This window comes from Polypterus senegalus, chromosome 11 (genome assembly GCF_016835505.1).
Source record: "Polypterus senegalus isolate Bchr_013 chromosome 11, ASM1683550v1, whole genome shotgun sequence".
Classification (NCBI taxonomy): domain Eukaryota; kingdom Metazoa; phylum Chordata; class Cladistia; order Polypteriformes; family Polypteridae; genus Polypterus; species Polypterus senegalus.
In genome coordinates, this window is record NC_053164.1 from 32,534,194 (window position 1) to 32,561,215 (window position 27,022).

Here is a 27,022-nt window from a genome sequence, read left to right on the forward strand (position 1 = left end):
AGGGTCACACAGACCGCTACAGGCTTGACAAAGGCACCTTGGCTGCCATTAAGTATCAAGATGAAATCCTTGGACCCATTGTCAGACCCTATGTTGGTACAGTGGCTCCTGGTGCACGACAATTCCTGGCCTCATGTGGTGAGAGTATGCAGGCAGTTCCTGGAGGATGAAGGAATAGATACCATTGACTGGCCACCACACTTTCCTGACCTAAATCCAATAGAACACCTCTGGGACATTGTTTTGTTCCATCCAATGCCACCAGGTTGCACCTCAGACTGTCCAGGAGCTCAGTGATGCCCTGGTCGAGATCTGGGAGGAGATCCCCCACAACACCATCTGTCATCTCATTAGAAGCATGCACCGATGTTGTCAGGCATGTATACAAGAACACAGGGGCCATACAAAGTGCTGCGTACAATTTTGAGTTGCTGCAATTAAATTTTGGCAAAATGGACTAGCCTGCCACATTTTTTCACTCTGATTTTTGGGGCGTCTTTGAATTCAGGGCTCTGTAGGTTGATCATTTTCATTTCAATCAAACGATGTGGCATCCTTTCGTTCTTAACACATTACCCAGTCTATATCAGTATAGATATCCAGGAGGATTTCTTTTTCCCATTGAGATCTGATGTGTTTTCAAAGTGTTCCTTTAATTTTTTGAGCAGTTTATATATATATATATATATATATATATATATATATATATATATATATAGATATAGATATAGATATAGATATATAGATATATATATATAGATATAGATATATATATATAAATACACATATACATATCTATATATATATATATACACACACACATATAACGAGGTGTGGCAGAAAAGTAATGAGACTGGCAACGCTGCTCTGTTGTCCTTGATAGAGCACGTGTATCAGTACCCTCCCATAGCTCAGTGCGAGTTTCAACTCCTTCCGTTAATTACGTGATTTTTGTGACTGCTATTAGCAAAGTTGTGTTTTTGGAACAGCGGAATTTGGAGCAATGTTGTGCCATTAAACGGCAAGTGTGACGTTTGAAAAGTTAAAATAGGCCTATGAGGAAGATTCTTTATCCCGAGCTCAAGTTTTTCGCTGGCACAAATCATTTTTGGAAGGCAGAAAACACGTTGAAGATGAACCCCGTTCAGGGAGGACTTCAACTTTGAAAACCAATGAAAACATTGAACGTGTGAACACTCTTGTGAGATCAGACCCTCGTTTAACATTAAGAATGTTGAGTGAACAATTAAATTTGAACAGATTTACCGTTCATTAAATTTTGACTGAACATTTGCACATGTGAAAGGTCTGTGCCAAAATGGTGCCGAAAAACTGCCCTCTCCATAACAGAATTTTTGACCTCAAAAGGCATTCCTGTGGTTCCCCAGCCCCCTTATTTACCTGACCTCAGTCCGTGTGACTTTTTCCTTTTTCCTAAACTGCAAAAATGTCCTCAAAGGACGCCATTTTGGGACTTTAGAAAACATCCAAAAGAGTGTAACGGACATGCTGAAGACCATACCGGTTGAAGACTTCCAGTGCTGGTACCAACAGTGAGGACAACGTCTCCATCGGTGTGTAGCTGCCCAAGGGAACTATTTTGAAGGGGATAACATTGATGTTTGAAAAAAATAAAAACTTTGGTAAATAAAAAATCAGTCTCATTACTTTTTTTCTCTTTTCCTCTATATATATATAGATATATACACACATACATACACTCTTTTGGGTGCGAGGAACTGTTACTGGGGGTGGCAGAATCCATCAAGGAAGAAAAATGAAAAACATTATTTGTACAGAATCTTAATTTATTTATCCATTCCTAAATAATTAAATGGGCAGGCTATTTTGTATCAGTGCAATACGCTGTTTGTTAAAACGTATGACTCCCGCTCTTATGTGCAAGTCTGCGTGGTTACTATGAACTATCGTATCTGTTCAAGTTTTATTTAAGTTTTAAATAGAAGGAATTTTTATTTAGTCGACAGAAATATCTTTGGTAGGAATGTAAGTTAAATGTAGGCATCACTGCATGCATTTTTCTTTACCATACAAATGTAAAGAGTAAATTCGCCTTACATTCCAACCAAAGATATTTGTGTCGACTAAATCAGGGGTGTCAAACTCCAAAACACACTTTAGGTCGCAGGCCAAACAGGATAAACATTTATTGAACACACTAAAAGTAAACTTTTAAAACTTAACTTTTTTGAACAAGAATATGAATAAAAACAGGAATATTATTCCGAAATAAATCAACTCAAACCTTAAATAACTTATAATATTTTGCTCTTCATAAAAATATATCCTGTCTAAATTATACAAGTTAGAAATAAAGTAAACGTTAAAAGAACAAACATTTAAATTTCTTTACTCTTATGTAATTTTATATAAAAAATAAACTTAAATTTTAAATATCCCAAAAGATTTTGCTCTCCATAAAAATATATCCTGTCAAAATTATACAAATTCAAATATGAACATGCTGAATAACAAAACCTGGAAATATAAATAAAATGTGTTCTTTTCAGCAATAACAAATCAAATCATTCAGTTGTCTTTGCTCATATGTCATTTCATCAGAGCTGGACGCCTGGCATCTTTTTTTGGCAACAGGTTTGTTTATGTTTGGTGTGAGGTTCTGGGTTGTGGAGATTCTCAGGATGGACTGCAGGTGCTCATCAGTGAGGCGACTCCTGTGTGCTGTTTTGTTAGTCTTCATGACTGAGAAGAGCTTCTCACACAGATATGTGCTACCAAACATGCACAAGGTTCACACGCAGCTCCGCTCCCCACGAACATCGAGCTAACGTCCATTACAGTATATGGAGAAAAATAGGTTCCAGTTTATGACCATTACGCGTAGAATTTCGAAATGAAACCGGCCCAAATTTTGTAAGTAAGCTGTAAGGAATGAGCCTGCCAAATTTCAGCCTTTTACCTACACGGGAAGTTGGAGAATTAGTGATGAATGAGTCAGTCAGTGAGGGCTTTGCCTTTTATTAGTATAGATCATTGAGGAGTTTTATTTAATACGTAATACGTGCTCTGATTGGGTAGCTTCTCGGCCATCTGCCAGTAGTGTCCCTTGTATGAATTCAACTGGGCAAACAAACTGAGGAAGCATGTACCATAAATTAAAAGACCCATTGTCCGCAGAAATCCACGAACCAGCGAAAAATCCGTGATATATATTTAGATATGCTTACATTTAAAATCTGCGATAGAGTGAAGCTGCGAAAGTCGAAGCGCGATATAGCGAGGGATCACTGTACTTGAAATGATTTTATCATAATGGCACTGATTTGTGCTCAAAATAGACCTTTTCGGCTGATGTAATAAAGAGCTGCCTGTTTAAAACGGGGCTGTGAGACGTGAACTCAGCTCTTCGGCACACCTCATTTGATTTTTTCCGGCAAATTTACAAAACAAACCATATTTTACGACTCTAATCAGAGTTGGAGTAATAATTATGTTGGCATGGTCATTTTAGATCTGAGGTCGCCTAAAATTTAAGCAATGACCGTTGTTAATACCCAGCCGTCATTACTCAGTTTGCCAATAGATGTCAGAAGGACGGATGCCAAAACCGAACTGCCCAAAGACAGATTTTGACGTACCAAGCAAATGGCGATACGTTCTAAATTACTTACGGTTCCGGAGCTGTCAAACGGTTTAAGTCAGTCGACGATGTTAGTCCTGGAAAGTACGCCCCACCAAACCAAAGTTCCAAAAACCAGCCGAACTTACTGTTATCTGCTCTAACCAACACCGACTTACTATACTCGGCCGTCCAGCGGCGTCACTGAAGCATTTGAACATTCTTAGCCAGTCATGCAATACTGCGTCTGCGTTTGCCACATTATGTTCTAACTACAGAGGCAGAGTCCCATTGCATGGTTCTAACTTGTATTGATTGAGTCGAGGTATTGACGCGAACACCATACATATGGATAGTATCAAATTATAAGGATTATATATATATATATATATATATATATATATATATATATATATATTTATTAATTTCATTATTCTTGTTTGCAGATTCTGTTAGTTTAACCTGCATCAGGTATACCAGAACTGATTCTGGAGCAGAATGACTGTTTTAGTACATCAAAAAGAAAAACAATGTGTATTTTTACTCCTGACTTGTCTCTTAAAGCCCTTATTCCTAAATAAGTATGTTTTTATGGGATGGTCTTTTTGTCATTTACAACAACATTCATCTCTGTAATACACAGCAATTTTTGATGCCATACAAATAAATCAAGAACATTGTAAATGTCATGTGATAATTAATATTTTATTCGTGATTGCTTTTGAATACTTATCGACTTTGAACTGAACTTACAATGTGATAGTTCTTTTAAAATGAGTTGTGCAATGCATAACCACCTGTGTAATTTTCAGGCAATTTGGAGTGTACTATCAGTGCTCCTGTTGCCTAAGCACGTAAACCGCTAGTGTACTACATTGATTGTGCATTAGGCAAACAAGTTTGAAAATTGAAAATATTCAATGTGTCTTAAAGCTAGGTATGAATTTTGGTGTTCTTTTTTTTTAAATAAAAATTAACAAGGCCAAGAAAACAAAAAATAAACACTTAAAAACAGTATGGTTTGTAGAGATGAAGTATTAATTTTAATAATGGGAGTGGTAGAATAACAATTAAATAAATACGTGTCTTCATTAACACTTTGATGTTTTAGATCATAGTAAAAGTGATGTACTTTATACAGTCAAATAATTGATAAGAGAATTTATAGGGAATAAAACCAATAATTGTGAATGTTTAAAGAATTGACATTGATAAAAAACTCATAAATTTCCAGCATCTCTTTTCTTGCTGCATTAGTGCTGTTATGCTGCCTGCTGTTATATCCTCATGGCAAAGGCATTTTCATGGATCAGTTTTTGAAATCGGGGACTAAAACACAATTCCTGCAACATTAGAATTTTCACATAAATACCCTTAGTAAAATAAATCAATTTTGTAGCCCGAATTTGACTTTGAAAAAGTTGATACTTAATTTGAAACACTTTAAGTATCACTGACCTATATGGAACATGTCTTCTTTTGAGTGGATTAATATGTTGGTTATTTCTTATGTTTTGAATAAAAAAGAAATGTAGACTACTTAATTTGTAATTTATTTCAGCTGTTGATAATACCCTGCAAGCAGGTCCTCTAACTTGCAGAAAAAACTTGGGGTTGGGTGGCAGGGTTAGAACTCCAGCCACTGTAAAAAAAAACCTTGCTCTGTTCTACTTCATTCAAACTAGTGTGGTGTTGAGGTGTCACCTACGGACACGGCTGCACTCTGGTCCTAATCTTGGATCCTGAAGTGGTTTGCCGTGTGGCAATGCGCTATATCAGTGCATGCTCCCAACCTCTCTCTCTCTCTCTTTTGAGAATAAGTACAGGTCAAATTCCGTGAGAACGAAGTGCTCAGGATTGAAGAAGTAATTCATTATTACAGGTATTTTTTAATAACGGAATTTAAACACAGCACAGCCTATTAGGATGTGTAGCTGACAATGCCAAATGCTGGACTTGATGGAACCGGCTTGTTTTTTTGTTCCTTTGATAATAACATCAATAGCAGCAAGAAATTTTAAAAGTTCTTTTTTGGATATGAACACTTTTGTTTTGGTTTTGCTGTTTTTAAGTAAAAGCACTTTGCACCTTTTTGCACCATCCCCTTGTTTCGTTGTGGCCTCACTATCCAGCTCATCTGGTTACATTACCAACGGTGTCGTGTTGAAGAGCTCCTAAAATGGAGATGGGAGCCTGGAGCTGAACCCGCATCGTCACATCTTGTTGAATGCTTTCAACATTAGTAATTTCATCAAAAGTCAGTAGCCACAAATGAGAGGAACATAAAATTTAGATCTCACTAGTGATGGTCAAGTCACTTTAGTTAACATGGCTGCTCTGAACAATCTTAGAATGTATGGGTACATGGTTAAACTGGGAGAGTTTTCTTCATATATTACATTTAATGCAGTTTTAAGAGGTTTTGTTACTTTTGCAATAAAAGTCCACTGCATATTTGCATTTTTTGTACTTATAAAAAGAAGAAAGAAGTTGCTTGTTTGAGGAATCATTCAGTCATGTTGAAAGACCTATTTCATCTTGTCGGAAAACATTGATCATGAGCTTCTGTTCTGGAAACTAGAGTTGTTTCAGCTTTTTATTGTGTGTCTTGTTAATGGTGGTTCTTCACCTGAAAAAAACGACAGTACACACTCCTCCTACCAGATGAGAGATGACCATGACTTTCTGTGTATGTTGAGCTACTTTACCACCTGCTGGACATCGTAAAGGTCACACAGTCAGTCATTATCCAACCCACTATATCCTAACACAGGGTCACGGGGGTCTGCTGGAGCCAATCCCAGCCATTACAGGAACAAATGCAGGACAATGCGTTACAATGCAGGAACAAATCCCGGGCAGGGCACCATCCCACCACAGAATGTCACACAGTCATACTGTTTTTAAACATGGTATCTTTTTATGATATATACATGCACTGTGTAATACGTAGACTTTAAAAAATATTGATACAGCAATCACTGCATTAATTCACTAATCACCAATAGTTAAATGTTTACTTGAACGAGGCTCATAGCCACAATTGTATGTTATTGTTAAATATTATTAAACGTAATGCATACTCGTTTTTGTAGATTTGTGCACTTAGATTTGTATTTGGTTTGAGTAAGAAAATGGCTTTTTCTATTTTGTTCTCCATCAGTTTTTTTTCTTACCATTTTATTTTTGTCTAGCAAGTGAGAACAAGAGCCATCTTTGGATGATATTAGAAGTTGTCTTTTTTATATTTAATATTTTGACTTATTACTGAAGACTTTGGAGCAGTGAAGTGTGAATACTGCTTGATGATCTGAATATTTGCAAAATGCTTTAGAAGCAAAAGCAAACAATGTGGAGGAGCAAGGCATCTTGGAAGTATTTTCTTTAAACATCTCATAGTTATTACATTTATTCGATGACAGTTGAGGATCTATGGGTCCTCCACGGTGAATACATCTGTTTAGATGTGACAATTTTTATATGAATTATAAATCCTGTGATTAATGCTTATTTATATATCCTGTTTAAAGCCCTTGGTTGGAATGGGAGTTTGAACTTTTTCCCTTGGAACTGAACAACATAGTTTTTCCGGGCAGCATTTTTTGTCTGTGTTAGATTTGTTAGCTTTTACTCTTATAAAGAGTTGTTGTTTTTAGGTGTGCATAGGTGCAATGTTGAAGTACTGTAAAAATCTTAGATGTGTTTGGAGAGTTAGTCTTGTTAATTGCCCATCTGCTTGCGTATTGAGTATTTCAGGATATTCCAATTATGTAGAAATCTAATGTTCTTAAGTATGAAGTCTTTCTGGTTTAAGCCCAGAGTGTGTTATGTATTGCATCATTGGTTGAGTCGTTTTGTCCAGCCAGTCTGCCTACATTATATTCTTCAGACTGCTCATGTGGCTGTATCGGTTCTTCGGGAGCACTCACCCCCGCCTCCCTCCCCACCTTCCCATGCTCTGTTGATGAGAGCAGACTGCCCTTGTCCATGGGGGAGGTGCTTTGCCATTCTTCTCCATGCAATTGTTGTTATAAGCATAAATTATTTTTATTGTGTGTGTTTGATGGCTGGAGAGGCCCAGTATACAAGCTGTGGCTTGCTTGCTCTTTTGTCATTGTTGCCAGTCTGTAGGAATTAGTGATCCCTTTCAGATGTGAAACCATTCAGTGGCAGTATTAACCCCTTGCTGCCTTGGAAGAGACTTTGTTAGTCTCCTAAATAAATTTGAGTAGTTAATGCTATTGATTTATAGTTTACAGTGAGATTGCAACTTGTGTCATATTGCTGGGTTCACCAGTTGAAATAACGGGTAATGCCATTTTTGTGAAAGCTTACAGGTCCGCTGTTTTGGAGCAACAATTTAGCAGCTACTGTGTTAGTGACACTTCAAGGACTAACCCAAGCTATGTAGCCCCGCCTGAAACTTGCACAGAGAGGGGCACGCTGCCTCTCTCCTCAGTAGCAGGGTTAATTTAACCACATTTGAGCTGCAGGAATAAAGACAGTCAACATTCATAGCTTCAGCATGGGGCCACTCACCAAGTTGCACCTGGAGGAACGGAAATGTTTTCTCTCAGAGTGACTCGAAGAGAGAGCGAGAGAGGCCCAGCAGCAGGTGTGGTTTGCTCAGCTTTGAACACACAGTCTCCACTCTTTCTCTTGTGTCATGTGCAAACAACTGTATTGGAGCCAAGCCGCTGTGTTTCCTTTGGGAATACAGCTGGTGGATCGCCTTGAAGGAGGCATGTGGGCATTAGGAGAGACAGAGGCAAAGCAGGTATTTGCCATGTTTTTTTATTCATTAAATGGACCCTGAAGTTAATTTGTTGATATCAAAGGTTGTGGGGCTTGTGTCTTGACAGGTGTTTTGTCTTGGGTTAGTATACACCTGTAGCAATCTGCGTTGAGTATTGATTTGAAATGATAGCATGCCTCTTTGTACATGTGTGATTCTTCACTCTGTTATGATGGTAGCCGTCTTCATTATGAAAAATTGGTTTTGTCTTTTATTAAAGTTTTTGTATGCCAGTCTACAGAATCATAGTCCATTTCTTTATAACTATGATGATGTGTGCCACTATACTTTTAAGGTTTTCTTTTTCAAAGCAAATCTTTCTGCATGTAAATCAGGCAAGATCTTTGAGCTTGCCTTCTTTTAGGTCTGCATTTTGGTGCTTTTTCCATGTCTTGGTTTGACTGTGGTTATCGGCTTTGTCACAGATTGTAATAACCAATTGATTTTTATACTACTGTAGAGTGGAACATGAAACTACTCTTTATTCTTTACTGTATAAAAATGTATCAGTTTTGAGAAGGGGGGCTTTTTAAAATGATCCATATGTATGTGTGTTTCTTTATATTACTATACAAGAAAGGTTATACAAAATAGATCTTTTTTCACTGTGTTTTAAAAATGTTTTCTTTAAGGTGGTGGCCATCATTAGCGATACACTCTTTGAGATGATTTCTGAACACTCACATGACTCGTTTGGCCATTTCATGGGGAATAGTGGCGATTTTGTGTCAAACAGCGTCCTTGAGGGCTTCAAGGTTTTGAGGTCCGTGTGTTTACCTTCAACTTGAGAGAGCCCCACAAGAAGAAATCATGCATAGCAAGATCAGGCGAATGTGAAGACCACCAGACATTGCTGCACATGGAAATTGGCTTCCCCAGAAACATCTCCTGCAAAACAGGCATGGATCTCTGTGCTGTATGAGCTGTTGCTCCATCTTCTTGAAACCAAGCATCCACCACATCCATTTCTTCCAGCTGGGGCCACAAAAAGTTCTCTGGCATTTCAATGTAACGTTCATAATGACAATGAACATTGCTCTCCCCCCTCCTCAAAAAAGTAAGGACCTACAATGCCAAATTCTGCAACGGCACACCAAACTATGACACGCTCATTGTGCAGGAGTCTCTGAAGAAGTTCACGAGGGTTGGTTTCAGCCCAATAGCGAAAGGTTTGCTTATTTACGCAACCATTCAAATAGAAATGTGCCTCGTTGCTGCACATGACAATGGCATCTCGATGAACAGTTTACAGAATATTCGCTCACAACTCTTTAGGGCTCTCCCAGTCTCTCTCAGTGAGTTCCTGCACTACCATCATTTTTGTATGGATGGAAATTAAGGTTCTCATGCAAAATTCTCCTCTAAGACGTGTTGGAAATACCTAAGGTAGAAGCATGTTTGCTCACTGAACATCTAGGAGACAGCAAAATCTATGTCCTTACAGCTTGTATATTTTTAGGTGTTCGTACAGTCTGATAACGGCCTGGAGATTTTCTGTTCAATGTTGTACCCATATTTCTGAATTTAGCCACCCACTGAAGAATTGTTTTCTGATTTGGGACATCACCGTTAGGAGGAATGCTGAAGTAGGTTTGGAAAGCGCATTGCGTAGTGCTGATGGATTTGTTGTTTTTGAAGAACGTTTGAACAACGAAAGCATGATGCGCACCGGACCAAGACATATTGCTGACTGAAAACTACAAGGGATCTCCTATCAAAGGAACCCCCAACCCAACCCTCTCGGCTGCCTGTACCTCACACAATGACCTTGAGAAATGTTGTACATATATGTATATATATGTGTGTGTATATATGTATGTATATCTCGCATCCTAACTTACCTAGCTACCGAAGCCATCTTAATACTTAATATTCATGTGTCTGAATGGATGGTTTTTAAGTACACCACTCTAAAACAGACTTATAAATGTGGATATCCATTTTTTCTTTGTTTTTTTTAGAAAGTTGGTGTTACTGGACCTCCGGATCCACAAATGCGTTGCCCATCAGTCATTGAATTTGGGAAGTATGAGATTCACACGTGGTATTCGTCACCGTATCCCCAGGAGTACAGCAGGTACTGCATAGCTCAGTTTTCCACTGTGGGATTTTATGTGTTATCATTTGTATGTAATTCTTAAATGTAAAAAGGATAGCTATATTTTGAAATGGAGGGAAATATCACATTTATTGTCATAGTGTTGAGCATAGTTGTGGCTAAAATTTTACTAAATGTTTTGTGGGGGGTGTTTTGTTTCTGATGGATTGGCCGTGGTAGTGTGTTCTAAGGAGTTGGTTTCATGACTAAATTACTTAAACTGTACATTTAAAGTACATTCCACTTTTTTTTTAAATGCATTGTGGAGTTAAATAATATCATTTAATTACCAAAGAAGTCATTTCCTATTAGAGAGACTGGTCCACTACTTCCAGTGAATATTAAGTTAACAATGAAATAATCTCATGTTTGTTCTATTAATTCATAAATCATGCTGAGTTACATAGTTTGTAAATGCTCTTTAAAAAAACTTGTAAAATGTAGTACTTAATCTTGGTTTCCAGGATGGTGAGAGTTAATTAAATTTGGCAACAGAACTGAGTAAAACAGTGTGTGGTTTAATGTATCACTTACTTGCTTACTTATTTTAAGGCTTGATAATGTCTAGATGCATTTTCACTTCCTGTTTGCTCTGTTGCTGTTATCTGTGTTGCTCTCTGCCCAAGCTAGAAGATGAGCTGTGTGCATGGTGGAGTTGCCAGCTTTTGTTGTAGTGCAGTTAGTTGACATACTGCATTATGGATTACTATTTAGAGAGCGGCTGAACTGTGATTTTAGCCCCATATCTGTTGAAACATTTGAAGTATCAAGCTGTGCATTTTTTGTTTTGTTGTATTTATTTGCCTGCCTGCTTTGGCCATTGTATTTTAAATTAACTATTTTTCTTTAACAGAAAATATTTTTTTATATATTAATAATATTGTATATATATTAAATGAGACCAAAAGAATGTTGTCTTACTCAGGACCATTTTTTTTTTTTTTTTTTATAAATGTGTGTCAGGCTGCCGAAATTATACTTATGTGAGTTCTGTCTGAGGTACATGAAGAGCAGAAGTATTCTCTACCAGCACATGAAAAAGTGTGGGTGGTACCATCCACCAGCCAATGAAATTTATCGAAAAGAAAACATTTCTGTGTTTGAGGTGAGTGCAGCCTTCATACTTTTTTCACAAATACATTTCTGCTGCTAAAATAATGTTACATTGTATTATATTAGTGTGAATAATATGCCTGTAAAAATGCTCTTAAAATATGTCCACGCTGCTGAAACTTTGATGGATTCAGAGTTACCGTTGATCATAGATTCTTCCTAGAAATTGAGTTAAGCCTAATATGTATGAAAAGCATGGGGCTTAATATTTAAGACAATAATGGAACTAACAAGTTAATCAGACATTTTCAGTTTTTTTTTCCTAGTTACAAAATAGTTTAACCTGGTGGAATGCACATAATACAGCTAAGAATAGTATAAAGCTCCAGTAGAAAGTCCCACATAGGAAGTACCACACTGTTACCAATGTAAACAACATATACGGAATCTAAATTAACCTTTTGATTAACATTAATTTGTTTAGTCATATGTAAAAGAAAATACAGAAACAATGATTCAACATCGATAATGTTGACTACAAAAAACTGTTAATTTATTCACGTTTTCAGATGAACCTACAACGTGAAATTTGCACAGTGATTTTTGTATGCTTGCTGCCACCTGCTTTTTAAAGAATTTGTCCTGCTCTCACCCAATTCGGTAAAAAGCGCTCCTAAATTTTGCTTGTTAATGGTCACAGCAGAGCTGGGAGAGAAGCAAGGTTGCTGTTGATTTCATACACTTAGTATTGGCCTGAGGGGGGGGGCATTTTTTTTTTAACATCAATTGCCAGTTTTGCAAATGAGTCCTTGGACACAAACATCAGACACTCCACTCTCACTGGTGTAAATTACAGGTGCCGGTCATAAAATTAGAATATCATGACAAAGTTGATTTATTTCAGTAATTCCATTCAAAAAGTGAAACTTGTGTATTAGATTCATTCATTACACACAGACTGATGTATTTCAAATGTTTATTTCTTTTAATTTTGATGATTATAACTGACAATTATAGCTAATGACAAGTCCCAAATTCAGTATCTCGGAAAATTAGAATATTGTGAAAAGGTTCAATATTGAAGACACCTGGTGCCACACTCTAATCAGCTAATTAACTCAAAACACCTGCAAAAGCCTTTAAATGGTCTCTCAGTCTAGTTCTGTAGGCTACACAATCATGGGGAAGACTGCTGACTTGACAGTTGTCCAAAAGACGACCATTGACACCTTGCACAAGGAGGGCAAGACACAAAAGGTCATTGCTAAAGAGGCTGGCTGTTCACAGAGCTCTGTGTCCAAGCACATCAATAGAGAGGCGAAGGGAAGGACAAGATGTGGTAGAAAAAGTGTACAAGCAATAGGGATAACCGCACCCTGGAGAGGATTGTGAAACAAAACCCATTCAAAACTGTGGGGGAGATTCACAAAGAGTGGACTGCAGCTGGAGTCAGTGCTTCAAGAACCACCACGCACAGACGTATGCAAGACATGGGTTTCAGCTGTCGCATTCCTTGTGTCAAGCCACTCTTGAACAAGAGACAGCGTCAGAAGCGTCTCGTCTGGGCTAAAGACAAAACTGCTGCTGAGTGGTCCAAAGTTATGTTCTCTGATGAAAGTAAATTTTGCATTTCCTTTGGAAATCAAGGTCCCAGAGTCTGGAGGAAGAGAGCAGAGGCACAGAATCTACGTTGCTTGAGGTCCAATGTAAAGTTTCCACAGTCAGTGATGGTTTGGGGTGCCATGTCATCTGCTGGTGTTGGTCCATTGTGTTTTCTGAGGTCCAAGGTCAACGCAGCCGTCTACCAGGAAGTTTTAGAGCACTTCATGCTTCCTGCTGCTGACGAACTTTATGGAGATGCAGATTTCATTTTCCAACAGGACCTGCACAAAATGCCAAAACTACCAGTACCTGGTTTAAGGACCATGGTATCCCTGTTCTTGATTGGCCAGCAAACTCGCCTGACCTTAACCCCATAGAAAATCTATGGGGTATTGTGAAGAGGAAGATGCAATATGCCAGACCCAACAATTCAGAAGAGCTGAAGGCCACTATCAGAGCAACATGGGCTCTCATAACACCTGAGCAGTGCCACAGACTGATCCACTCCATGCCACACCGCATTGGTGCAGTAATCCAGGCCAAAGGAGCCCCAACTAAATATTGAGTGCTGTACATGCTCATACTTTTCATGTTCATACTTTTCAGTTGGCCAACATTTCTAAAAATCATTTTTTTGCATTAGTCTTAATTGATATTCTAATTTTCCGAGATACTGAATTTGGGACTTTCATTAGTTGTCAGTTATAATCATCAAAATTAACAGAAATAAACATTTGAAATACATCAGTCTGTGTGTAATGAATGAATCTAATATACAAGTTTCACTTTTTGAATGGAATTACTGAAATAAATCAACTTTGTCATGTTATTCTAATTTTATGACCGGCACGTGTAGAGTCACCAATCAAAAATACTGCTCTTGAAGTGTGACTGTGTACGCAACCTTGCCAGAGGAAGAATTCAGTAAAAAAGGAAAAGCTAAATTAAAAAAATTCTCCTGCAAAATATTACATTTTCACCTACTTCACCTCGGTACTCGACTTTTCTTTATAAGCACATACACTTATGGTTGGCTAAATCTGAGTAATCTAGTAAATGCTTCGTATAAGGAATCGGAAACAAGTAGACATTTATATGGAGTTCTGAATTTAATGTCAAATTACTGGTGCTCAGAATTGTCTGGTTTAATTTCCAGCATGTGTTTTGTATTCTGTCGAGTCCTGAAAGGTCACATGGACCTCACTGTACCTTTGGAATTGCTCTAGCATAATGGAAAACTCTGTTAGTTGTTTTCCAATTTTAATGGTTATTTAGCTGGTTGGCGTTTAAACATTTGGAGGTAGGATTTCGAACGGATTTCATACATTGACCTGTTTTCTGTTAAAATTCATTTCTCTCCTTTCATTTTTGCTCTTTTCTCTCTCATTTTTTTTCACTTGTTCCATGATGGAAGTAGCAGTATGAGCTGATGAGAAAGGGTCTATAAACCAAATTGCAACATGTGGCTAATTCTGACTGTGTTTCATTGTTTTAGCCCTTCAGCCTTATTTTAACTGGTAAAAAGGGGAATAGAGTAAAAAAGAATTAAAATATTGGTTTGTGGTATACTTTTATAAGCCAGGTAAGACCTATTTAGGCAGTTCCTACTTTACACACACATGTGCTTGCCTTGCATTACAGCCCACGTTGGGAAGGATATGACCTGTGTAACCGAGTGCTACATTTACAAATGTGAATCATTCCAACACTAATTCAGCTGGAGAAATTATATTTACTTGAATAATCGATTATCAATATATTTTTGTTTGTTGCATCCCTAGTGAAGGAGGATTTCTTTGGTGTAGCCTTTAACTATTTACTGCATTATTTTTTTCTTTATTTAAGAACAGCTACATTTCTTTCTCATTTGCAGGTGGATGGAAATGTCAGTACTATATATTGTCAGAACCTCTGCCTTCTAGCTAAGCTCTTCCTGGACCATAAAACACTTTATTATGATGTCGAGCCCTTTCTCTTCTATGTACTAACACAGAATGACTCCAAGGGTTGCCACCTTGTTGGGTATTTCTCAAAGGTGAGTCATCAGTGATTACTGAGTGCCCTTCATCTTCCAACATTTGTCAATGTATATAACTGATCCTGTTTTTGACTTTCATACTTTATTAGTATTTAAGAATGTTTCTTTAGTGTCACCTTTGTATGTTGTTGTTTTGATCTTTATGATGAATAAGATAATAGAATCAGTTGCAATATTGTGAAATAACTGCCAATAAATATACTTTTGCTTACCCCTACTAAATTAAATCTAGTACCCTGTTTGTTTAGCTGAGTGCATTAAGCGATATTTTACTTTGCACAAAAAGAATTTTCTAGGTGTGTCTCCACTAGTTAGCATGCGAGTGTATCCTACTTGTTGCTTCTGTTCTTTACTTACTCCAATACTTCATGTACATATTATAAGCTTTCATATAATCTCCCTCTTTTTAGGAGAAACATTGCCAGCAGAAGTACAATGTGTCCTGTATCATGATTCTTCCTCAGTACCAGCGTAAGGGCTATGGCCGATTTCTTATTGACTTTAGTAAGTATTGGTCATCTAACTCGGAATATTTCTGACTGGAAAAAGGAAAAGAAAACAGCACCTTCCCCTCCCAATTTCACAATTGCCTTGTATGCGACATTAAATGGTGATATGAAATTTATGGAACTCTTCTATTTGTAGGCTACCTTTTGTCAAAAAGAGAAGGCCAGGCTGGTTCACCAGAAAAACCACTTTCTGACCTGGGCCGCCTCTCCTACATGGCGTACTGGAAAAGTGTCATTTTGGAGTGCCTTTTTCACTGCCGGGACAAGCAGTTAAGCATAAAAAAATTGAGTAGGCTGACTGGTATATGCCCCCAGGATATCACATCTACATTACGGCAGCTTCACATGTTGGAGTATCGTGAGGACCGGTAACAGCTCTTTTTTTGCCCAATTGTGGTGTGTGTGACATTTTGATGGCTATTTCTAATTAATAAAACCTTTCTGTTCGTATAGGTTTGTGCTTGTGAGGAGGGAGAAGATGATCCACGAACACATGACACGTTTGCAAAACAACCCACGCAAGATGGAAGTGGATCCTGATTGCTTGCGTTGGACACCTGTAATTGTTGCTAACACCATAGTGTCAGAGGAGGAGGAAGAGGAGGAGGACGAGGAAGATGAGGAGGAAGTACTTGTTAAAGAGGTTAGAGCTAAATTACAGTATTGTTTTGCTTGTCAATATCTGCTACCAGTGCTTCAAGTAGGAAATGTTAGCAGTCCTCTATTGTTAGACATATGCAGATGTGTATATATATTTATTTTTTTTTAGACTAAACCTGTCACTGCTTCGTTATCAAGTTCTTGGGATAAAGGCGATGATGAAGACAAATGTTTTGCTTTGGTATTGAACAACAAGATTCTTACCACGTCTACACCTACATCTGGTTCACCTACTATTGACACCCATCTTGCAGCACTGGACACTCCTCTAATAGCAAATGGAGAAGCAAGGAGAGGAAGAAGAGGAAAGAGGAGGAAGGGGGGATTTGGTGACAAAGGAAAATCAGATTTTCCAGGAGTTGAGACAGATGATATTACACCAGATGCAAAAGATGAGGAAGAGGAGCGGTCAGCATGCACCCGTCAAGCTATTGATGGAAAGGTGTCTCTTTTAAAGGGATGGTTTTCAAATGGCGAGCCTCCTCGAAGAGGTCGACCAGGAAGGAAGAAGGGTGCTTTGAAACGGCGATTTAGTGAAGGCTTTGAAACATTAGCTAAGGACCAGAGGCAGCAGTTACAGAAGACTGAGTCTCCACATCTGCCACAGAGAAGACTACCTGATGGGGCAGTAGAATCGAGAAAAAGAAGCTTCATTGAAAGCAGTGAGGAAGAACTAGAGGAAGATGATGATGAGAAAATGAGACCCATGTCACCACCTGTCCTTACCAAGCCCACTCTCAGTGGGCTAAAATGCAAGGTAACTGTTTCTTTTATATGCAACATCTGATTTTTTTCAATATTTACTGAGTAGTAAAGTATAGCATTCCCATTGCCAGCAGTGTAAATATATCTTGTTTAATTTTTTTCCATTCATAATATGTGTCACTGAATTGGTTTTAATTTACTCATTAGACTGACCGTGCAGAGTCCATGTTAGTACCTAGCCCATGTAAGCTGCTATGGGTAAGAAACCACCATCATTTAAAAGTTAAGACTAAGCAAAACTTTGCCATATAAAATAAAGGACTAAAGACCAGTTTTAATACTCAATTGAGTAACAGCAATAAGGTTCTGCTTTTTAAAAAAATAAAAAAAGAAAAGAAAAATAAAAAACTTTTATATTGGAGTAAAACTGCTAAGGCTATTTGATAGCACATGCCACACTGTTTAAGATGTCCTTGTTTTGCACCCTTCTTGGATTCCTGAAGCAGTGCTAGGTGTTGAGCCAAAAAATACAAAATGAAAAACAGAATAACTCAAGGTACAAAGCCTACATAAAATGCTTTTAGCATTGAAATCTGTCTCTTATACAAAGCTTTTATATCATCATCATCCCTGGTAGCAATATTAGTTGAGTGCCCACCAAATTTTTTTTTCTCCACTTTCGACTGTCTTGGGCTTCCTTTGTGGTAAGACTTGTACTTTTTCATATTGCCACAAAACAATTGAACACATCATCTATGGCCTCACTCTGGTCCTCACTCCTCCACCTTCCTCCTGGTACACCTCCTTGCCCTATCATACTCTGGCTTTCATATCCAAAGCTCAAACCACCTTGAAAGTGTTTCTCCTCAGCACAGCACATATCACATCTACACTAATGCTTTTTCATAATGTGACATCCATGTTCCTCAGCATGTCATCTAAGCAGCAGAACTTCCCTACTTTCTCTAAAGCATTTTTCCAATATTTAAAGTTACGCTATATTAGCTTTCTGCACCCTTCTAAATCTAAATCTTGGTTGATCTACCTTGTCTTTTTTTTTTTTAAATCAGAATTTGAACTCTACTAATAGGTATTTTTAGGTCTCCGGATACAATTTTGTCAATGTAAATTTATTTATATAGCACATTTAAAACAACATAGGAATGCTGTGGCCAAAGTGCTTTACAATAATAGAATTAAAGAAAACAAACAACATAAATAGAAATAAAATAAATGAACATAAATGAAATAAATAATAAATAGAAGTAATATTATATACAGTAATCCCTTGCTATATCGCGCTTTGACTTTCGCGGTTTCGCTCTATCGCGGATTTTATATTAAGTAATTAAATATATAATGCGGATTTTTCGATGCTTCGCGGGTTCTGCGGACAATGTGTCTTTTTACTTTCTGTACATGCTTCCTCAGTTGGTTTGCCCAGTTGATTTCATACAAGGGACGCTATTGGCGGATGACTGAGAAGCTAACCAATCAGAGCACGCAGTTAAGTTCCTGCCTGCTGAATGCACTGTTAACCAGGAAGTCTCGTCTCGCTCATTCAGCATCAACGTGTTTCGCTGTGTAAAAAGTTGTGCTCTTTTGTGTTTATCTTTGTGTGTAGTCAAGCCCTTCATTATGGCTCCGAAACGATCTGCTACTGCTTCAGGGGCCGTGCCCAAGCAAAGCGGAAGATGTTAATGATTGCGAAAAGGTAAAGCGTTTTGGATTTGTTGAAGGCTACGATTCTTTTTATTTAAAAAGTAGGAAAGGAATATAAGATCTACGGCCTCAGTGTCCTTTTAACTAGGGTGCAAAACGAGTTGTAAGTGGATGTAATAAGGCAGTAGTCTGGATGGAATCTGCTTTAGGGATTTGCATTGAAGACTGCCAGAAGAAGAACAACGGCAGTGCTACACAATCGCCTGAAGTGGCTCCTTTAAGGGCTGTAACGCTCTCCTTTGTTGTGCAGTAAAATAAAACTCATTGTTATCGGACAAGTCATCGTGTCATTGTTGGTGAGTAACCATAATTAATTTTCTACTTACAGTACTAAGTACATGTACATACGTTTAGTGTCGCTGTACACATTTACTGTATACTATTTTTCTTGTATTGTACGTATTTATTGCTGCTGGCCTGTCTATCGTAATGGCTGTAACATGTGATATCGGAGACACTCGATATCTTTAAAATAATATTTAGGTTTTACTGTATATAAACAGTGTGTTTATATACATAATTTCAATGAATCTTACCTAATATCTAAGAGAATACAAAGGGATTATGCTGTATAACTCTGCGGGGAATATTTATAAACGGTGTGGGAGAGTTTATAAGGGCTTAAAATATATAAAAATAACCATAGAAATATATGGTTTCTACTTGTGATTTTCACCTATCGGGGGTCTGGAGCAACCCCGCGATCGAGGAGGGATTACTGTAATCGCAAAGAGGAAACCATCAGTATTACTGAAGGTCACAGAATGCAAGTGAATAGAAATGAGTCTTTAATCTTGTTTTGAACAGTTCAGTTGTAGATGATTCCTTTATATGATGAGGTAAAGAGTAACACAGGCGTGGAGCAGCAGTTGCAAAAGCCCTGTCCCCCTTGGTTTTACACTTGGTACAAGGGACAACAAGAGACAACTGACAAGAAGATCTAACCACTCTGGATGGCTGGTGTAAAACACACAATTTGGATAAATAGGCAGGAGCAAGCCCATGTAAAGATTTAAAAACTAGCAACAAGATTTTAAAATCAATTTGAAAACTGACAGACAGCCAGTGTAAAGAAGCTCAAATAGGAGAAACAGAGTCGTACTTTCTTGCCCCAACCAGAAAGCAAGCGGCAGCATTCTGGACCAACTGTAACCTGCATATCAGGGATTTGCTAATCCTAGAATACAACAAGTTGCAGTAATCAAGGCCATTCCAAAATTAAGCAAGATTGAAAAATATGTAAGATTAACTAAGGGTATAGACATTATTAGGTTCTTTAAGAAGAAAACCACTTAAAACTACATATAGTTTCACTTTGACTGTTTTCAAATTGCCTGTAAAGTTAATTGAACCCATTGTAGTGAGTTAAGAACTGGAAAATATGGCCACATATATTAATTCTGTTCCGGATCTTTGTAGCTGTGTTTTGAATTACCCTTTGGGTAAATGAATGATTTGAGCAGCCAGGGTATAAGGGGTTCTTAGTAGTGAATTGTGTCTGAATAAAATTAACTTGTTTTTAATTTCCTTTAGCTAAAAGGAATGGCTTAAGAAACTGCCATCATTTTTCAATGTTTTAGGCATGTGTGGGGACTGATTTTCTTTTCCCCCAATGTGATAACACTAAATTTCTGATAAACTGATTCTAGCTATAATTAGTCTTTTCAGTTTCTATTATTGAATTTCTATCACAGTTAATTCCACTTAAAGAACATTTATTTTTCTAGATTTAAAGGTAAATTAAGATTCGTGCCCTATTTTCATATTAAATCAATTAAGAAAATGTAACCAAAGAAGTATCCATTAGTGAAAATATCAAATTACAGCTAGTTGTCATCAGAATTTAAATGAAAATGAATATTTTATTTTCAAATTGTATATCATAATAGCAGTGTGTATATATAGAGGAAAAATATTGGGTCTGGCAATGAGAAATTATTGTCATCTATCTTATTTACATAATGAAGATGGCAGAATGTATAGTAGATTTAGAGTATTCAGGCCCTCTTTCACTTTTTAACATTTTGTTATGTTGTAGCCTTTTACAAAAAATCATTTAAATCAATTTACTCCTCCACAACAAGCAACACTTAATGCCCAGAATGTAAAAGTGAAAAATAGGAGTTTAGAAATTTTTGAAAAATTTTTTTAAAAGTAAAAAAAGTGAAATATCACATTGACACATGTATTCAGACCCTTTGCTATGACATTTGAAATCTGGCTCCGGTGCATCTCACTCCGTTGGCTATCTTGGAGATGTTTCTGCACCTTGTTTAGAGTCAAGCTGTGGTTGGTTCAATTGATCGGACTAATTAAGTAAGGCACACACTTGTCTATAAAAGCTTTTACAGCTGACCGTATGTACCAGACAGTATGAATGGTCACTTAACTTAGTCAATTGACTGATGGTAGCAAAAATAATTTATTCTATTTATAAATGTAACATTATTTTTTAAGAGCCTTTTTGAAATTAGCTCCACCAGTAACTATACATTCTTCTAAATGAATCTTCAAGTTTTTTAGCATATACCAGGTTTCATTTAATAATTAAATACAAGAATTAAAGTTTGAGTTGCGCTAAATTATTAATAAAAATCTATGCACAATTTGTATTTTAAACAGGCGATAGAGTAATTCTTGATCAGGAATTCTGTGAACAATTCATTTTGAAAAGTTTAATGCCCTACAGCCTGTCTCACCCTTTGGATATTTTCTGATGTTCTTACACTTCTGAATGGTGTAACAAACAGTTTTTCACTCTACCAATAGACTGAAATTTATCAGATAACATTAAAATAGTTTTACCTGAAGGAATTCAGCCCTACCGAGTCATGTTAAATGTAATACAAAATTGTATTTATACTTGAGTTATGGATTTAGGTTTAGTGTATGCCAATACAGTGAGCACATGATGAGGCTCTGACCATGAACACTGAAACTGCATTTTATATTTAACAACACTGCCGCTGCATTATATTTAAATTCTACCATACTGACTTACCTCACACAACGGTGTGACAATCTTCAAATCCTTGTTCCTCACCATTTTTTTTAATGTTGAGACTGCAAACTAGTGCTGCATCCCCTTTACTTCACAAGCATATCTGTGTCATTCACTCCTATCTTACTTCTTTTCAAATAAATGTCTATGCTATCAGCCATTTCAGTTTGTTTCACAGGTTGTTACAGAGCCGGCTTCTCACCACTCAGTTTTTTTTTTTTTTTTTTTAATTGCATTATTTCTCTAAAGAATTCTTTTAATTAGTAATAATTATTTCTCAGAGAAATTACCTGCTGCTGCTGGTAACATCATGCACATGCATACTTTGATCATTTAATGACAGCTATTAACGGAGACGTTAAACCTACACATATCAAACAATCAAATGATCATTTATTTTAAAGTTTATTAAGTTTGGACCAGATGTTTTAACATAGGCAGAGTTAGCATTCCTGTCTCATGGCACCAAGGTTTGCTTAGGGGTTTTCATATTCTCCTTGTGGGTTGATTGGTAATCATTGAGCGTGCTTAACTCCATATGATTATCTAATTTAATACTGAATACTGGAAATGTGTCATTGATACTTCTCAACAAAATCTTGGTCAGCCTGTGGCAATTCAGGAATGCAAAGTTATTGTTCTGCCAGTTGTCTTGGGTGTTTGCTCTGCAGTACACTGTCGTTTAAAAAGGTTCTTAACTCCTTTCACAGAAGTGTAAAATGAAACATCAGTATGCATTGGAAAATGAAAAATTAAAATAAGAAGAGAGAAAGACAATTGCGCATAGGGAAAGAGGTGTTTTTTCCCCATTTTTTTTAATTGTGTATCTGAAGAGCCATGTGTCAAAAGCACATACAGAAACAAAAGCTGTATCAGTTAGTAGTGATTTATATAAAACACATAAGAGAGCCTATTTCCATTATAAATGCATCTTAGCTCTTGTGCTTGTGCAGCACACTTTCAGTAAAAGAGTCAAAAGTTACCTTCCACTTTAACTCACAAACACTTAAGTTCAGGAGTTCCTGTTATTGAACGCACTGATCAGCAAATAGATGTTTTGATAAAGTAGTAGACAGTCTTGTGTAAAATAAATAAGGGTTTGTACTGTGTATTAGTTATATGTGTGTATGTAACTGTCCGGTTTGGCTACATGCATTTTGGCTGCTTGAACCAGGAGCCATTGATATTCATATCTGAGGATGAGCCAGTGAATTGAGGGAGAAACAAGCAAGAGATATGTGCATTTATGCTTTTATTATCAAGAAATAGTTTGAAAGGTGTAGTGCAGTCCATAAATAAATCCAATATTTAATACAATTGTAAAAACCAGAATAAAACTATGCATCCATTGGGTTCTTTCTCTTTTACTTATCCCTCATGAGCCTAGCGTCTCTTCCACTTTCCTTCTCCCCAGCTCATCCTGGCAGACATCAGCAGCTATGGTCACCTCCTATGACTCTCACAACACTCCTCCATGAGGCCACCGACCACCAGCTTTCCATCACCACACTGGCTCGAACTCCCAGATTCTGCCTTCTTTCTCCTTTTCCTTTCCTTTTGCATTTTTTTTTTCTCTGATCTCCCCTACCCTCCATAGGTTACTCTTGTATCCCTGTATCAGCAAAGAATCTCATTTATGACCCACAGAAAGTAAATCAGGCAACTGGAACCGATCCTGCTAGCACAGTCATCCCAAATCAACCCATTAAACATCCCAGGGCCGCCAGAGCCACACTGTTTTTATTTATCTAAAAAAGCATGTCGCCATTGACCTCTGTCATCACAGTGTAATCATACAGTAAAAGATTGGTTAGAAATGAGTACTACACAAGTAAAACGTATACTGTATTTATAATTATATTTCAACAATTAGGAATGACTAATTAGTACAATGTATAAAAGTTAAATGCAATAAATTAGAGGCATATTGAAACAGTAGTACATTTAATGGTTAAATTATTTAAAACAAATGCACATGTATTTACGCTTAGTGTTTTAGATTCCAGTATCAAATAATTGTTTAATTGTGCAAGAATATTTTATGAATATTTTTTGTATTTTCATAGAGTCACAATGATGCTGCCTTAAAGCATTGAATGTCTATAAACAAAAATGCATTTAATATAAAAATTTAGAATCCATGTATTATCTTAATGATCAACCACGTTTATTTTTTTTTCTAGCTCTGTTCCAAAAGTAAATTATGTTTGTTTAAAAGTAATTGCCTACTGATTCAGTGTAAATGGCTAAGCTGAATACTAGTCTTTAATTGATAATATATAGTTCAATATAAAGATGCTACTGTAATGATGTTAGAATTTTAGATGTTTACTGGATTCATGAGAGCATAATGAGAATGTGAAGCCACTTGTCCAGTTAACAGCACTGTGGAATTCAGTTTGACCTGGAAGCGATCCTATTACAGCATTAAAGGATAAGTAGCCTTAAAGGAAGTCAGGATTCACTGCTTAAACTAATAAAAAGGCATCATTTCTTTAAAATCGTATCTATCAACAGAATTGATTCTTCACTTAAAGGTTTATACTCTTTCAAATAATGTAAAAGGCACCCAAGACATCGAGACATAAATATACGTATAAAACACCTGCAATTACCAGTTACCTAACGTAACAGTTAACAGTAATTGAATTTGTTTAATGTGGATTGTTTGCATTTAAATTGTTTAAAACTATTGTATAGTGACATTTTGTGCTTTTTAGAATGCCTTTTAGTAATGCATTATTCTAAATAGACGTACATAAAATAAGAATAGTTTGACTTCTTGAGAACTTTTTGTGTACATAATCTTTGAATAACAAAACTATACAAATAACCAAAGTGGCATTGGATTATAATGTCTTTGCCTGATTTATTAAAATGTATTGACCTGGTTGATTATATAAGGGAAATCCTGATGTTTTCCACATTGTAGAGGACCAAAGTGAGTGAATGCTAACGTTCTCTTGCTTATGAGAAATAAATAAGATAAGTCATTTATACTTCACGCTCAGTACGTGCACGCATCATGGCTACCACATGTTCCCAGCGTTCATTTGGCGTGTCCTCTGAGCATGTTCTTAGAAATTAATGTGACCCATTCGCAAGTTGTAGTATCAGCAAAAAGTAAGGGGCGCAGTGTGATAAAAGTTGGAATGTGACTGCAGAGTCTGTTTACTATCTACATATGACAGAAAGCCGATTTGAGCATCCTCCGGGATTGATGTGCATGCTTCGATGTTTGATAAATGGTTCGATGCGGTGAAGCAAAATACCGACATACAAATGCATTCTTAGTGCTTCTATATTCAAGCATCGCATTTTCCCCATCGTAATGACACAATACATTTTTAAGGTCTCACATACCATCTCCTGTGACGCTTTCACAACAGCATCAGAATGTACGGCAGCATATTTGAGCCACAGAGAAAAAAAATTAAGGACATGGTGAAAAGGTGTATTTTGTGATTAAAGTGCATATTTCGGCTTTAATCTTGAAATGTCCACTTTAATTGTAGTTTACTTTATCATCGCATCCATCATCTTAAAACCGACCCAGTTGTTAATCACTATGTGCTTCTGGGGCTTCCTCATGATGTGACAGCAGCAATCGCCACACAGAATACATTACATTTATGATATTCCAGTTCTCTGCACATTTAGAATCCTTAGATGTATACTTGATATCACTTTCGTGATGAAATGCATTAAAGTATGCATGTTACATTTTACAGATAAGTTGTTAACTTCATATAAATAATGAATACTGATAATAATTACAAATGTTGTGGTGGCACGGTCTGTCTTGCAGGGAGTCACTTTCCTTGTGTTCCCTGCCTGGAGTTTGCATGTTTTCCTGGTGGGTTTCCAAAAGTGTGCTCAGGTCTCCTTCCAAAGACATGAAAGTTTGGGGATTTGGTGACGCTATTATGTGTATGTGTGTGTGTGTGTATGTGTGTGCTTGTGTTCACCTTACAATTTGCTGATGCCCCGTCCAGGGATTGTTTCTGTCATGCACCCAATGCTTGCTGGAATGGGCACATCCCTGGATTGATAGATTTAATCATTAAACATCCTTTTCAGAGATACTGAGGCACGTTGTCCTTGGAATTTAATGGGAGTTTCAGGCAATTCACAACACAGCAAAGCTGAACATGATTTCATCTTGATGATATCTCACACTGCCATCTGGTGGAATCTTCCAGATTTATGGAAAGTATGCATGCAAGTATGAACAGTACTTCGCTTGCGTAGTAGTAGCGTTCACTGGAGCACAGGTCATGTCGTGTGAAGTATAAATCTGGCCTAAAAGTGACCTTTCGCCTCGACGTCTGAAATATTGTGTTTTGTTGGAAAACCATTATTTTTGTCTGTGAATTCTGTCACTCCACTTTAGAGTTGGTGTTAATGCCAGAGTTAGTTATGCATGTATAACAAGACCAAGGGCATTCATTACCTTGGCTCTTTACCCTTAGAGGTCAAAGGGCCAGGTTTTCTATCACGTCTTTGATAACCAGTAATAAAATGTGAAGAACACTATTTTATTGAGCATCACCGCTTGAGCAGGAGATTAATGTAATTTTCTTGCCAAGGTACTAGATTAGTTTATCTAACAAAACATTCTTATAGTATTCATTGATTGCATTCATCATACTCCGCTGAACATTCAGTTAGCAAGTGGCACTGATAATAGATTCTGTTAGACCCACCTTTTTACCCTGTCAAGCAACACTGGGCATGATGCAGATATTATAATTCCCCCAGCTAATTGAAATGCCCTGAAAAATATCCTTTTAACTGAGAATCCTTTATTGCAGAAGAAGTACAGAGTAGTGCATCTCAGAGTAGGGTGCATAAAACTGAAAGTATGCCTGCTCAACCATAAAGTACAATACCGCACAGATTCCTTAAGAAAATTAGTAACTTGGCCCAAGTAGGATTGTAACTTTTCACTCTGAAATCTCCTCTTTCAATCAGCATTAACTGTTGTATCTGAGTTGGTTCACATTACTTTCTCATTAAAATATCTCAAATTTCAGCTGTCACCAGAAACAATAAGCTATTATAATTTATATTCAGCGATGTACTTTGTATCTTTTATAGCCTATGTTTGTTTACCCAGGTATTTATTTTCAGGCATGATGTGTTTGTTGCTTCTTTTAAGTAGTTTTCACTGTCTTTTGAACTGAGGACCATTTTTTAAAGTCAGAGATATAACAGATGATGGGAAAACAGCCACTT

General features: G+C 37.0%; 1 protein-coding gene across 1 annotated transcript in view; it reads left to right on the forward strand.

Annotated features, from left to right (window-relative positions):
* kat6a (K(lysine) acetyltransferase 6A) overlaps nt 1-27,022 on the forward strand; it is a 144,315-nt gene that overhangs the window by 98,373 nt on the left and 18,920 nt on the right. Inside the window, 7 exon segments of the mRNA XM_039768292.1 lie at nt 10,358-10,473; nt 11,458-11,599; nt 15,023-15,184; nt 15,598-15,691; nt 15,833-16,064; nt 16,150-16,339; nt 16,466-17,113. Coding sequence (XP_039624226.1) covers nt 10,358-10,473; nt 11,458-11,599; nt 15,023-15,184; nt 15,598-15,691; nt 15,833-16,064; nt 16,150-16,339; nt 16,466-17,113 — 1,584 coding nt within the window.